The following is a 15,940-nucleotide window of genomic DNA, read 5'->3' as shown; positions in this document are numbered from 1 at the left end:
TATTCAAAATGCGCTGCTAATTTGATTTTTTGCCAAAACATTCTTAATTTTTTGTTTCTTTTTCAGACGATATATCGGCATATAAACCAACAAAACAAGGCCACGATAGGCAAATATTAGATGTAGCTGCGAATGTTGTTGATAGATCTTTCTCCACATGTTCAACTACTGGTGCCTCTAATCCTTCATGGTGGTATGTGGATCTTCAAAAAGTCAAAAGTATTTACGACGTAGAGATTTATTTCAGGCTTTATGATACCTACCTTGGTAAGTAATGAATATAATTAACACATATTCTCAATAAAACGAAAAACAAGATGTGTGTAAAACACTGATGTTCCAGTATAGCATCTTATAGCAAAAACTAGAGAATTTTTAAAATGCAAGAAAAGCTTTAAAGTCAAAAGGTCAGTCTTTTGGTGTCTTGAGGAAAGTGTTGTCACAGAAAATATATGTACACGTGAAATAAAATTTAAACCCCTTGTACTAACTCTTCAAAAGGTATGGCCAGTATTAAAGTTATTACAATAGTAGGTCAAACTCTATAGGGCTAAGGACAAAAGGTCTTGTCACAAGGAATACACCTATTAAATATGAAAGTCACATCCCCATACACTCAAAAGATATTAGTAAAGTTAAAGCGTTTTAGGCAAACAGACAGCTACAGTGTAGCCAGGGATATAAGGGGCATGAAAATTTCAAAATCTCCGTTTCCGCTATATACTTTGAGAAAATGCGAAAATAAATTCATTGAAAATATAATTTAAGTAAAAGTTAATAGATTTTCGCTCAGATCAAAAGTATATTTTGGAGAAAGATATCTAGCATATTGACGTTCTCTTATTGACCGAACGCAACCACAGCTGTATATTTTTAGTCTTAGGCTGTATGAGTTGTACGTCTATGCAATACATTGTATAAGTGAAAAAGACGAACAATGATTAATTTCCCGAACCCAGTAAGCAAAACGAATCATGAACAGCGCAAACACACAGACTCTTGGAATTACCTGAGTGAAAATCAAGTGGCTTGGAGGAGTAAACACCCACTGCTAGCTTTATGTATTGATCAAAGAGACAGAGCAATTTACTTACTAAATCTTTTTGTACAAACAATGACCCAAAAATTAGTATGACATATGTCAGAATTAATACGACTCAACGACAGGTTGTATTTATAAACAATGGTCATTAAAACTACTGTAGAAAATTGCGTAAATTAAACGTGACTTGGTGATGAAATCTTTTAATCATCAACTTATTTGTCAGAAGCTTATATCAACCTAAAATTTGCGTATTCAGGATATTGCGTATTGCAAATATGGAACCAGCTGGTACATATAAGCACATAATTTTAAATGTACGTGGCGTAAGAATGTTAGAAAGTTTTATATATGGAAATATATGGAAAGTTAACGTAAGAAAAGCTAATTAAAGTCTTCTCATTTGTCTGACTGCTTAGTCGTTAGTTTGTAATTGCTTTCATATAAAAAAACCCATCTAAATATGACACAAATGGTAGACACAGTAACGTTTTTTATGTCTGGGTTTAACTGAGTCAATATATCGATGAAAATAATTATTGGTAATTAATAAAACGTCTGTATTATCTAATTATTTTGTTGTAGTCACTTTAATGTTTTCTTGCTCATAAAAAAATTCAAATACATTCTTCAAATGAAATTAAAAAAAGAAAAGGTTAGCAAATTAAAAAAGAGTTACAATGCCTGCCCATCGGAAATTCATTATATGTAAAATATAACTGTATATGTAAAACTCTCTTATCACCTTTTTTAATTCTAATAAACAGAACAACGACAGAGAGAGCGTATGTACGGATACAAACTCTACATCTCTAACAGTACTGATTTCAGTTTGTTACACCAGGCTTATCTGTGTTACAATCATACAGGGCCGGAGTTACCCGAGCTCAACGTTACTCATGTATGTGTTTCTTTTGGTCGATATGTAATCTTCTACAATGAAAGAATTCCCGGAGTGACGTATCCCAACAATAAACGTTATACATACACACAACTTTGTGAAGTGATTGTGCAAGGTAATTACATTTCTCTTGTACATCACCTTTATTGATCTTAATTGAATAGACATATATCAGCTCTGAAAGCTTGAATAAAAAAAATAAAGGTAGCGACATTTTGCAAGAAAAATACATATAATTCAAAGGCTGTGACAGAGATGATGTTTATGGACCTTTCTGTAATAACACCTGTCCTATAAACTGCCAAGAGAGAAGGTGTTACATAACTAATGGAACTTGTGCTGGATGTAAAGACGGCTGGACTGGGGAAAAGTGCCATAATGGTAAGATTCAGAAACTAATTACATTTAAGGCATTTTACAATAGTCTATATTCATCATTTTATAAACCCCTTTACGGAGAGAGGGTTAGAGAGAGTTCAATGTGCAAAAGAGTAAACAAAAATCATCCGTAATTAAACTGAATTTCAAGACTGTCAGGCAGGGATATATATTGAAATCTCGAAACACTTCCTCTAAGTGCATAATTATGAGGGTAAAACACAAATTGCGAACACTTTACTAATGATACTGAGAATAAAATCTGCTCATTGCATCAAAGCATATACAAAAATTATTTTTAATACAAATTATAATGATTAAATTTTATCGTAAAAAGAAAAAAATATATGTGCAAATAAATGAGGAAAAATGAAAATCTTCAAAGATTATTATTTATGCCAAATCGTATATTATTTTAAAAGGCTGTATTATTAAATTCAAAAGTCTAAAACAATTTCAATTCATGTTTTAAGCTTGTCCAGCTGGAAAATATGGAGCTGAATGCCAGAAAACATGTACAGACCGTTGTGGAAATAATACTTCTTGTAATCACGTGACTGGTCAGTGTAAAGGGTGTTTATCTGGATGGATGGGATATGATTGCAATGAAAGTAAGATATGTAAATAGTATTCTTGAACTTACTGTGACCGCGCAAAATATGAATATTGTGTTAAAACAAAACCTACCACTGTAGCTTTTAATAAATTACTGCTCGTATTAGACTAGTTGTGTATGTCATTACGTCACCACAATAATTTATTGTCCAATAAAAAAAGGGGGGTTAATTTTGAATATATGAACATATTTTCACATAATTAAGAACATAATGTATTCATCTTTCATAATTCTTTCAAACAATAAATTTTAATTTATAAAACATATTAAATGATATCTTGTATGTATTCAAGAAATTAAGTTTGCAGAAATACACACGCGCATAAAATACAAAGTGTTTAATGTGACTTGAGCGACGAATAACATGTAAGAGGAAAGATTTGTGGTTTTATATATACCAAAGAAATAAAAAAAAAAGGACCAAACAATGAGGAAAGTTATATTAATTCTAAGAACTCGCATTGTACATACAGAAACAATAACCACGTACGTGTTCATTATTTAGCACACATTTTCAGAGTGTCCATCTGGCACGTATGGCAAAGGCTGTGAACAGAACTGTAGTGGAAACTGTTTTAACAACGATACCTGCTACCATGTCGATGGACATTGTCCTCTGGGTTGTCGTGATGGATTTCGAGGAAATCGTTGCGATGAACAAAGTGTTGATGGTATGGGTACCATAGTACATCATTGTAGATAGTTCAATGTTATTCAGACAAATGTATATTTTTACAGGCAATTGCAAATTAGCTAAATACGAAAAATAACTTTTTTTTATAGTATGTCAGGATCAATTTGTATTTGGTATTTCAAACAACAATTTATATGCTCAAACAATTTTTCTGAAAGTGGAATATAATTAAATTGTCCCCAAGAGAGAAACAGGGATGTTTTCCCCTTTAGTAACTGATAAAAAAAATTTACTGTATTACATGTTTTTTCTTTGCTTATTTACACAGTAGATTCGAAAAGCCTCTGCAGTGCCCAAAGAGCCAACGTTGCCGGAATGACAGCCGGTTTGGTTATTTCCCTACTGATCAATGTTGGATTTTGCTTTCTAATAGTGCTTTCCTTCATCAGGTATGTTTATTTGTACCAGTGGAAAATAGAGGAGCATATTTAAAGCAGTGACAGCTGAATAACAAATGAAAAAATTCCATGTGGAATATATACTTGCTTGGTCACGTGATCAAATCCCGTGAAGCCACATATTGATATATCACACGGACGATCTAATGTATCATCAGGTGTCACGCGCGTGTACCCCCTGTCCTTGAACTCATTAGCTTCGAAATTTGAAAAGCAGTTTTTTTTGTACAAAATGATATGAAGAATGATAGTAATGGTGATTTTTAGGAATAGTTTACTATATTATGATTTCCTTAACGCGTGAAGTCGAAACGTTTGTATTTCAGTTTACATGCCATCAAATTATTCTGTGCAAAAAAAAGTATTTCCATCCTCCCATGATGTCACAAGTTTTTGCAAAAATTGTTATGAATTCAAATTCATACCCAATAGAACAATATATATTTTTTGAAGAATGCTTTCCAACAAGTGTAATGATAGATATTGTTTAGTAAAAGTAGGAAAAGATGTATATTTTCTTTATTAAATCAATTATTCAATCTTTAGAAAATGTTGACAATGGCAATAACTCCTTCTGATCAGTTATCTTCATTCAGGCATTTTCTTTATTTAACTTGTAATGTAAAATAATATCCCTGATATTTACAATTCAAAAGTTCTAATAAGTAGCAAGTATTTCGGAACTTTCTGCATCAGAATTATGCATTTGAATAAGTTTTTACATAATTGTTGAATACTGTTAACAAAAATAAACATTTTTATTATGTCATATACTTCTGTTTATCTATGTCTCCCATCTTCAATAATATGGCAACCTATACATTTTTTGCAATAATTGGTAAATTTAAACTAAATGTATATCAAATGAAAATTAAGCCAGCATTTGCACTTTGAACCATTAAAATTGTGAGGGTGGAAAGAAGTTAATCGAGGTTTAACATGTAAATGGTGAAATAAACGGTATCGTTTATATATTATTGAGTCATATATTCTGCTTGCAAATGTATATAAAGAACAATATTAGTACACTGTATGTTGGAATTTGAGATCATTTCAAATGTATTAATTGTGTTTATAAAAGGCAGTAAAATCAAATGATAAGCCAGAGGACACCTATTGAAAGGGCGTATCGTTTTCTCTAGCTTTTACATTTCATATAAAATATATCATCAAAAAAGTTAAGTCTATAATAAATTTAAAATAACTGCTTATTTCCATTTGTATGTTTTATACTTATGTAGGCATACAGTAAAAACATATTTAAAAAAAGATACGAATATGCTTTTTATTTGTTTTTCAAATTATTAAAGTTAAAAAAAATCATTATAAGAAAACGAAGACATTATTCACTGTAGGAAGAAAGACATTATTCAACGTAGGAAGAAAGAGAACAAGAAAGAAAATGATCAGTCCTCCTACGAGGTCAGTGACAGAGGGCGTTCTCAACAAAGATCAACATATGACGACCATCTTGAAAATCATGCATATGAGGACCTGAATGAAAGGCGGACAACAGAAGCCTCTCAAATTTATCGTAATCTTACTCTCAGTGACACCAGAACATTAAGCTCTTCATAGCAAAAATATGTATTAATTATCAATAGCAAGTTAAACACATATTAACTGGTTTTAAATAAAAGAAAATCTAGAAGGCGAAATATGTCCGATACATTCCACTTCTAGTGCTTGGCTTGGCGAGGGAACAGTCACTATCTATTTTAAAGTTGACTTGAAAAGAGCAGCCTTGAAATATATAGATCATTGAGACCTTTGTGCTGTTTTAACAGATTAAATACTTGCCACAAGTTGCGCCACAAAAGGACGTTCGTGTTGCACAAGAACTTTCACTTTCCGGAACTTAGACTTTACGAAACCCCTTTGGTCTGAATTCGGAACCTCTAACCAATACTCTGCGTACGTAGAAATGCATCTAAAATCTGGAAGTTCAACAGCAAAAATGCCCGTTATTGCAACTTATTGCAAGTGTGATGAATGCTCTGGATGGATATCCTTTTATGACAATAATTTTTATTAAAACACATAATTTGCACTAGTGGTCTTCTGTTAAGTCACAATCTGTACAAGAATGCTAAAATTGAACTGATGACAAAGATTTAAAATAAGTACCAAGTCCAAACAAAGAGAATTTTGCTTCGATTAAAAGATTGATATTTTATTTATATGGATGTTCCTTTATTGTATAGAGAAATAGAAAAAAAATTACTTTACTAGCTGTGATTGGAAAATAAATCCCTCCTGAATACAAGTCATAACTGTACTTTCTTATAATCAGAATTTTATGTCGAATGGTTATTTCTAAATAATCAGTCATTAAATAAATGTGAAAAATTCATGGCATATGTAAAGACTTGTCAACATATTTTGTTTCAGACCTTGAGTAAAGTCGTGAAGGTGCATTTTTTAAATGTTGAAAAAGTTTCTGTTAACTTTTTTGTTTAAAGATTGCTTTATTATAAATAAATGTTTTCATCGTACCCTGTATTGCTTTTTACAGAAGGTGATCTGACAAAGAGTAGTCAAAATTCAAAAGGATAATAATGTATCTTGATAAATTATAACCTAACTTCTGTTCTTTAGAAGATTTTAAAAAGATTTCTTTCTGTAATGGTGTTAAGCCAAAAACTGTCCATTATGTCTGATATTAGACGAACTGAGGCGCGTAAGCCTTTTAAGGACAGATAATAAAAATAATTTTTTTTTCTCTGGAGGAGACTAAATATCTAGGCACAGGTTAAGAAAAGTGGAAAATTCTTAGATTTTTTTTCTCCTACACATGTAAGAACTGGAAAATGAAATAGACTTGGAAAATATTGATAATATTTGAATGAAAATGAAAAATTGACAAATCACGTTCAGTAAAGGTTTACAGGTGAAAAAAAAAACCAGAATATGTTTGCTTAGTGCTAAAAGTGTAATATAAACTTTAAAAAAATATCCAAGTCGGGTTAATTTTGTAAGGAAAAGCAAATTGGTAAAAATCAGCCTATGTGATACTGCTGATTTTTTGTCATTTTGTTTTTCCTCATAAAATTCACCTTACTTGGTATATTTTTCTACAGTTTATATTACACTTTTAGCACCAAGGTAACATATTCTGAAATTTGTTTTCACGAAAATTGTAAACCTTTACTGAGATTGTTTTGTCCATATTTTCAATTTCATTGAAACATTAATAATATTTTCTGAGTCTATTTCATTTTCCAGTTCTCAAGAGAAAAAATTCTAAGAATTATCCACTTTTCCAAACTTGTGACTTGATTTTAAGTCTCCTCCAAAAAAAAAATGTTTGTCATCTGTCTCTAAGTGACATTTTTCACAATATGAAAAAAAATAATATCAAAAAGCTACAAATTTGAGAATAAATAAATTCTTTCCCTTCACCAAGATTGTTATTGAAAAATACCCCCATTTATAGCCTGTTGTGAGATAACAGGATAAAGAAATCAGCTATATCATGTAATTAGATAAGTAAAATATGAGATAAAATAAACACATCAGGATAAAGTATTGCCTGAAATATATTTATATCAGTTTATAAGTTGCCGTAAAGTTTTTTTTAGACATTTAAGGAGACAAAAAAAAACCTGTATGCTACTAAATACTTCAGCTTTTCACTCTTAATTACTGGAAAAGAAATTGTTACATGGAATTGTAACATGATTACAACTAAACCTAAAAATGTAAATGATGCAATTATAATTTTCCTGCAAAAGGAACAAGAGTCTCATGGGCCACATCGCTCGCCTGAACATTGTGGCTTGGAAAAAGCAGAATTCAGAACAATATTGAAAAGTTTAAATTCATAAGAGGTCCCAATTGCAACCTACCTTTAAAGGGGAGGGGTTATATTTTGAACAAACTTGAATACTTAAATCTATAATAAGTACTGATGTTAGCATATGGTTTTGACTAATTGCGACTTTGTTACCCTTTAAAGTTTGAACTTTCATTGTGGTACCTAACCGCCCCTGGTCATGATATGAAGAAATCTTTACATACACTACTTGAAAATACTTCCATATGAATATGACTGAGATAGCTTTGCTGAATTTGTGAAGAAGACTTTAAAAGAAATAATTGTCCTATGTAAAACTTTGCTCATCAATTGTGACCCCACCCTTCCCGTGCGGTCATGATTTTAACAAATTTGAACATACACTGCCTGGGGATAATTCCATAAAAATATGATAAATCATAGCTTTGCTGTTCCTGAGAAGATTTTTAAATTTTTTTCCCTATATACTCAGAAGGAAAACTTTAATCGTCGCTTGTGGCTTCGTCCTACCGTCCGGTGTCATGATTTGATCAATCTTGAATCTACACAAATTAAGGATGATTCCATATAAATATTACAAATTATGGTTTTGCTGTTCTTTAGAAGAAAACATTTTATAGAGTTTCCACATATAGATGTATAAATGTATTTACCCTTTGTTGAGAAGACGATTTTTCAAATATAATTACGAAAATCAAATTTTAACCATTTCTTAATTATTTCTCCTTGAATGAGGGTGTGACTCTTATTTTGAACAGACTTGAATTGGGTGCTTTGTGGCAAGTTTGGCTGAATTGACCAAGTAGTTCTTCTGGAGTTTAAAGACGGATGGACAGACGGGCGATGAAAAAAATCTGACCAAAAAAGCTCAATTGAGCTTTCAGCTCAGGTGAGCTAAAATAATTATGTACGTATATGTTATGCATTTGGACTTGATTTCTCGTGCTATTAATAAAAAAATGTAAATTGAGTAAAAAAAACGTCACATACTCGTACAAGTACATATAATTGTATTTCTTTGTTTTAGCTTCATCCTATATATTCGATTGAGCCATGCAGATTTGAAAATGAAATACGCCTATTTGTTCCGACAATTTAACTCAACGATTTAAAGTTCCCTTTTTTAAAACCAAAATTTAAATGCCCTTTTTATCCTTGCCTTGAAATACGAACCTAAAAATATAACACATATTCATGAATGCACATAACTAATATACATGTACGTAATAAGTGGAAAATCAAGCTTTCAAGATGCGTTTTATTTTCAACTGTTTACTTGTTCAATTTGTCAGCATGGATATTTCTGCAGGAAACGGTTTGTATGACACGTTTTCATTTCAAATAAAACATCAAATAGTTTGCTTCTTTCCTTTCACTATTTTTTATGATCATCAATGAACAGGCGTGTGCACAAATACCAGGAAGTTTATTTAATGGAGATAGCATTCAAAAGGTATGGAAAATCGAATTTCAACGGATACAATATTGATAATTAAAAAATACTGAATTACCTTTGAGATTCATCAACATTCATTAACATTCTGTATTCGTGAAAATTGTGTTGAACATTGTTGTTGGAGGAGGAATTTAAGTAGCGGATTTAAAAAATAAAATAAAAAATCATTGTTTTACAGAGATTCTTAAATGTGCAGAATATTACACAAAAATTTGCATTGCTTATTACTGGATTAATTCTATTACAAAGGTATATTAATTGCTTCATTATATTTCGTTCTGCATATTGTCATGCATATAGAGTGGCAGAAATCATTGTGCAAATAATTATCTCACTTTCAGTATTTGTCATTATAATCATAGAGTTAAATTATTCATGCCTAAATTGTTATGCTGCTGAAGAGGCTTGATTTTAATTCAAAGCTCTGTAAAAAATAAAATTTATATCTTAAAGTTTTTGTATGTTATCTTTAGACAATATATCGTCATATAAACCAACAAAACAAAGTTCAGATACTTATATTATTGATGTTTCTGAGAACGCTGTAGACGGTTCCATATCCACATGTTCTTCTACTGACGCCTCAAATCCAGCATGGTGGTATGTGGATCTTCAAGAAGTCAAAAGTATTTATGACGTTGAGATTTATTTTAGGCTTTATGAATCCAGATTTGGTAAGTATCACATATATCCTAAATTAGACAAAAAATCAAAACTAATCGAACACGTTCCGTACTCAAAAAACGCCAAAACATATCCTAAATCATCGTATTTTTGTCTATAGATTTTCGAAAGCTAGCATCTTGGCATTCTCTTATTGAAATATTAAATCAGCTGTATTTTTTAGTCTAGGGTTTTGTGAAGTTTCTATGCAGCAAAGAATCAGTTGCCATATCTTTGTTCTGAACTTCCTTTTTCTACGATGAATCAAAATAAATCTACAATCATTCTTGTGTTCAGCCCTAACTCATGAAATGGTATGTGTAAATCTCCTGAACCGAACAAAATAAAAAAAATCAGTGGGTTTAAAAATTCAATTCAATTTTTTATATCCAGTCATTTACAATTGTATGGAATTAATAAAAGTTATTATGTCCAATTTTCCAAAAAAAAAACGCACATTTTCCAAAGTAATTTTAGGAAGCAATTTTTAGAAAATCAAATTCTTTGCCCGGGATTAGCATATGATTATTTCTTCAACATGCCATGTTGTGCAACAAAGTCATCAGAGTTTTATTTGTTTTTTATTTGACCTTTCAAAATGTTACGCTAAAGCAAATTATGATTCTGCCATGCTGATCTACCTTCCATTAACCACAGGTAAACTTCCCTTCACAAAAGGATGCATTAAATCATTGGTCCATGATTGGTTCTCGAGAATAAGTTGAATGTGTAAAAAGTTTACAGACGAACAGACAGCCAGACGGCTAATTGGACAAACGGACGACAGAAAAGCTCACATAGACTTATGAAAAAAGGACATCAAGTTAGTACGCATAATTTTATTGTTGGAAATTAATATTAATTCATTTAATATAGTATGTATATTGCATATGTTAACCCTCGTAATTTTTTTTCTTTTTAATTATAATTTAGAACAACGACAGAGAGAGCGCATGTATGGATACATACTCTACATCTCTAACAGTACAGATTTAAGTCTGTTACAAAAGGCTTACGTATGTTACAATCATACAGGACCGGAGTTATCCGATCTTCACGTTACACATATATGTGTTTCATTTGGTCGATATGTAACGATATGTAATTTTCTACAACGAAAGAGTTCCTGAAGTGTCGTATCCTGGCAATCAACAATATACATATACACAATTGTGTGAGGTAGTAGTACAAGGTTTTTTTTTCATTTACAGATTGCAATTGAAATATGCACTTTCAAATTTTTGAATTTATTTAAAAATAAGATTATAATTAATATAACTCTAAATGACAAGACACTTTGAAAGACATGCATACGTTTCAAAGGTTGTGACAGAGATGGTGTTTATGAAAGTAACTGCAATGAAACCTGTCCTACAAACTGTCAAGAGAGAAGGTGTTACGTAAGTAATGGAACTTGTGTTGATTGTACTGACGGCTGGACTGGAGAAAAGTGCCCTAATGGTAAGATTCAGAAACTCATTCCATCTAAGGCATTTCATTATAGTCTATGTTCATCATTTTATAAAAACCCTTTACTATTTAAATCGAATTTCAAGTAGTTCTTACCCAGCTTTAAAGATTTTCTCCAAATTGTCCTACAAGAAATTATTTTTATTAAAAAAAAAACTAGATTGTCAGGCAGGGATATTTAAATCTCGAACACTTCGTTTAAGTGCACAATTATGAGGGTAAAACACAAATTGCGAACACCTGACTAATGATACTGAGAATAACATCTGTTCATAGTATCAATGCACAAACCAAAAATAATTTTTCCAACTACTACAAATAATAATGATTAATTTTATCTTTAAAAGAAAAAAAATATTACGTGCACATAATTGAGGAAAAATGAGAATCTTCACAGATTATTATTTATGCCAAATTTTATATCATTTTAACGGGTTGTATTATTTTATACAAAAGTCTAAAACAATTTCAATTTATGTTATTAGCTTGTCCAGCTGGAAAATACGGAGCGGAATGCAAGAAAAGATGTACAGACCATTGTGGAAATAACACTTCCTGTAATCACGTGACTGGGCAGTGTGAGGGTTGTTTATCTGGATGGATGGGATATGATTCCAATGAAAGTAAGTTATATTAATATGGTATTCTTGAGTTTACTGTGAATGCGCAAAAGAATAAGAACTTCTTTTAACACACAATTATGAAGTACTTAATATTATTAGATTTGTATGAATATTGAATTACAACAAAACCTACCACTGTAGCTTTTAATAAATTACTGCTCTTAATAGACTCATTGTGCATGTCATGACGTCATCACAGTAATAAAATGTCCAATTAAAGAGGGGGGATATTTTTTTAATATATGAACATATTTTTACAATTAAAAAAAAACAATATGTATTTTATAATTAAAATGCGTATATTTTATTTTGTGTGAGCTGGGCTCTCGCTTGGCTAGTGAGGGATGGCTATATAACCTGACTTCAGCCTCTGTAATTGCTGGCATTAAAAGAAGACAAGTTGTATAAAAGTTAAGATGTTTTATTAGTAAGAAACCGCAACTCAACATAATAATTTTTTTTTTTTTTTTTTTTTTTTTTTACAAAATTCTGTTTCATAATAATATAACAAAGCAGTTTCAAGTAAACAAATTTTAGCATTACATAGATTTTGAAATAATGAATATACTTAGATAGATATTTATACAATTAAGACATACGTACCTTAAAAGAAGACAAGTTGTATAAAAGTTAAGATGTTTTATTAATAAAAAACCGCAACTGAGGTTGTTAGGGCACGCGCGGCCGTTTAATACCTCAGAACCGGTTTCCATGGCATTTTCACAACTTGTCGACCTTTTTGGCACTTATGCGATGACAATTCATTCGGACCACACGCGACCATTGTTTTATGAGTAAATTAATTAAAGTCTTATTTTCTGACATATCTAAGTCTTTATGCCTTAACCAGCTATATTCATTTGATACGAAATATCTTATATGTCCGAAGGAATGAATGTGTTTATGGTTACCGTGCTTGATCTATGTGTTACAGTTTATAAGCAAAAGGAATACATGTCCATGTTGACCCTCTTTACAATTAAACAAATTACTCTACAACCTAACTTTGCACTTAAACCACAAACACATACGTGTAGTACAAAATAATGATAGAAATAGAAATAATCAGTAATATTAATGATCAAGGTAAATAAATAAAAATAATATAAAAAATTCTATATCATGTATTTCTCTTCTATAATTCTTTCAATCTTTAAATTCTAATTTATAAAACATATTAAATGATATCCTCTATGTATTCAAGCAATTACGTTTGCAGATACACATATGTGCATAATATACAAAGTGTTTAATGTGATTTGAGCAACGAATAACATGTAAGAGGAAAATAATCGTGATTTCATTGCAGAATATATCAAAGAAATAAAAAAGGACCAAACGATGAGCAATGTAATATAATTTCTAAGAACTTGCATTGCACGTACAGAAACGATGTTCACGTACGTGTTCATTGTTTAGCACATATTTTCAGTGTGTCCATCTGGCACGTATGGCAAAGGCTGTGAACAGAACTGTAGTGGAAACTGTTTTAACAACGATACCTGCTACCATGTCGATGGAAATTGTCCTCGGGGTTGCCGTGTCGGATTTCAAGGAAATCGCTGCGATGAACAAAGCATTGTTGGTATGGGTATCATAGTACATGTGTACATCACTTTAGATACTTCAATGTTATTTAGACAAATGTATATTTTTACAGGCAATTGCAAATTAGCTAAATACGAAAAAACTGGTTCTTTTTATGGAATGTCAGGATCAATTTGTTTTTTGTATTTCAAACATTAATTTTTATACTATAAAAATTTTTCTGAAAGTGGATTATGATTAAATTCTCCCCCAAAAAGAAAAAGGTATGTATCCTCCCCTAGTAACAAATATTAAAATCAAAAATTGATTTTCATGTTATTTCTTTTGTTATTTACATAGTAGATATGAAAAGCCTTTGCAGTGACCAAATAGACAACGTTGCAGGATTGACGACGGGTTTGGTTATTTCCCTACTGATCAATGTTGGATTTTGCTCTTTACTAGTGCTTTACTTCATCAGGTATGCTTATTTGTACCACTGGAGTGTAGATGAGTATTTTCTTGTGAAATATACTTGCTTGGTCAAGTGATCAAATCCCGTGAAGCCACATATTGATGTATCACACGGAAGATCCAATGTATCATCAGGTTGTAACGCGTGTGTATATTGTACCCCCTGTCCTTGAACTTATTTAGCTTCAAAATTTGAAAAGCATTTGTTTTGTAAAAAATTATATAAAGAATGATAGTTATGGTGATATTTAGGAATAGTTTACTATATTATGATTTCCTTAAGGCGTGAAGTCGAAGCGTTTGTACTTCAGTTTACATGCCATCAAATTATTTTTGCAAAAATAGTTATGAATTTAAATTCATACCCAATAGAACAATTTTTTTGGAAGAATGCTTTCTAACAAGTGTAATAAAAAATATTGTTTTGTAAAAGTATTTAAAAGATGTATATTTTCTTTAGTACTCAGTAAATCAATTATACAATCTTTAGAAAATGTTGCCAAGGGCAATAACCCCTTCTCAGGTATCTTCATCCAGGCATTTTCTTTATTGAACTTCTAACGTAAAATAATTTCCCTGATATTCACAATTCAAAAGTTTCTGATAAGTAGCAAGTATTTCGAAACTTTCTGCATCAGAATTATGCATTTGAACCAGTTTTTACATAATTATTGTAATACTGTTAACATAAATGTATATTTTTTATTTTTATCTATGTCCCCCATCTTAAATAATATGGCAATGTATACAGTTTTTGCAATAATTGGTATATTTAAACTATATCAAATGAAAATTAAGCCAGCATTTACACTTTAAACCATTAAAATTGTGAGGGTGGCGGTTGCAAATGGATATAAACAACAATATTAGCATAAAGCAGTACATCATTTAAAATGTGTCAATTTTTTTTAAAAGGCAGTAAAATAAAATGATAAGTCAGAGTACAGTTATTGAAAGGGATATTTCGTTTTCTCCAGCTTTTACATTCCATATAAAATATTTCATCATCAAGTTTAGTCTATAATAAAATCACTGCTTATTTCCTTTTGCATGTTTTATAAGTACTTACTAAGGCATACTGTAAAAACATATTTAAAAATAATACGAATATGTTTTTTTATTTGTTTTTTAAACTATTAACATGATTAAAGTTTTAAAAATATAAGAAAGTAAAACGAAGACATTATTCATTGTAGGAAGAAAGACGTTTCTCACTGTAGGAAGAAAGAGAACAAGAAAGAAAATGACCAGCCTTCCTACGAGGTCAGTGATAGAGGGTCTTCTCATCAAAGTTCAACATCTGGCGGCCATCTTGAAAATCATACATATGAGGACCTGAGTGCCACTCGAACAACAGATGCCCCTCAAGTGTATCGTAATCTCTCGCTCATTGATACCAGAACAAACTCTTTATAGCAAATGCATGCATTAACTTTCAATTTAGAATAAACCTTATAATATGTAGTTGCTTATAAATAAAGAAAAAAAAAAATTTGAAGTCTATGACTATGACCTACGTCCTTCATTCCAGTCCCGGGGTCTTTGTAAAGAAACAATCATTACATATTTTAACAGCTTAGGTTTGGCTTTCACTTGAACGAAGATCGAACTTGATGCTCCCTAATCACAAACTGAGGAAACGTAGCGTCATTGAGCAGTTAGGAATCTTTCTCTTTAAACACAGCTACTGCCAAACATGACCTCGTTTATGCAGTCTAATCCATGAACTTATCTCCATATCCCGTAGTGAATTCTTACCGCGATGTAAGGATCAGCTTCTTACTCTACGACTCTATAGCACACACTATGACACTATCATCACTGCCCCACGCCGGGGACTTTTTTGCTGTGAAATCAACCTCTGCATTATCAAGCAAGTGAGATAAGGCAAAATTTTGTTTT

At 31.1% G+C, this 15,940-nt stretch overlaps 1 protein-coding gene across 7 annotated transcripts in view; it reads left to right on the top strand.

Moving 5' to 3' along the window:
* The window catches only part of LOC134237084 (multiple epidermal growth factor-like domains protein 11), a 59,221-nt gene that overhangs the window by 2,343 nt on the left and 40,938 nt on the right, over positions 1-15,940 (top strand). For 5 of the 7 annotated variants that reach the window (XM_062719177.1, XM_062719172.1, XM_062719171.1 and 2 more), the window contains exons 2-4: positions 67-267; positions 1,810-2,058; positions 2,187-2,324. In XM_062719177.1, the coding sequence (XP_062575161.1) occupies positions 67-267; positions 1,810-2,058; positions 2,187-2,324 (588 nt within the window). The remainder of the gene's footprint in view (positions 1-66; positions 268-1,809; positions 2,059-2,186; positions 2,325-15,940) is intronic. The other 2 variants (XM_062719178.1, XM_062719175.1) reach the window with 1 other exon arrangement.

The sequence above is a fragment of the Saccostrea cucullata genome, unplaced genomic scaffold, assembly GCF_032062105.1.
Source record: "Saccostrea cucullata isolate Sc308-1 unplaced genomic scaffold, CSIRO_AGI_Scuc_v1 ctg282, whole genome shotgun sequence".
In the NCBI taxonomy this organism is placed as follows: Eukaryota; Metazoa; Mollusca; class Bivalvia; order Ostreida; family Ostreidae; genus Saccostrea; species Saccostrea cuccullata.
This window is presented reverse-complemented; position numbering and strand designations above follow the sequence as displayed.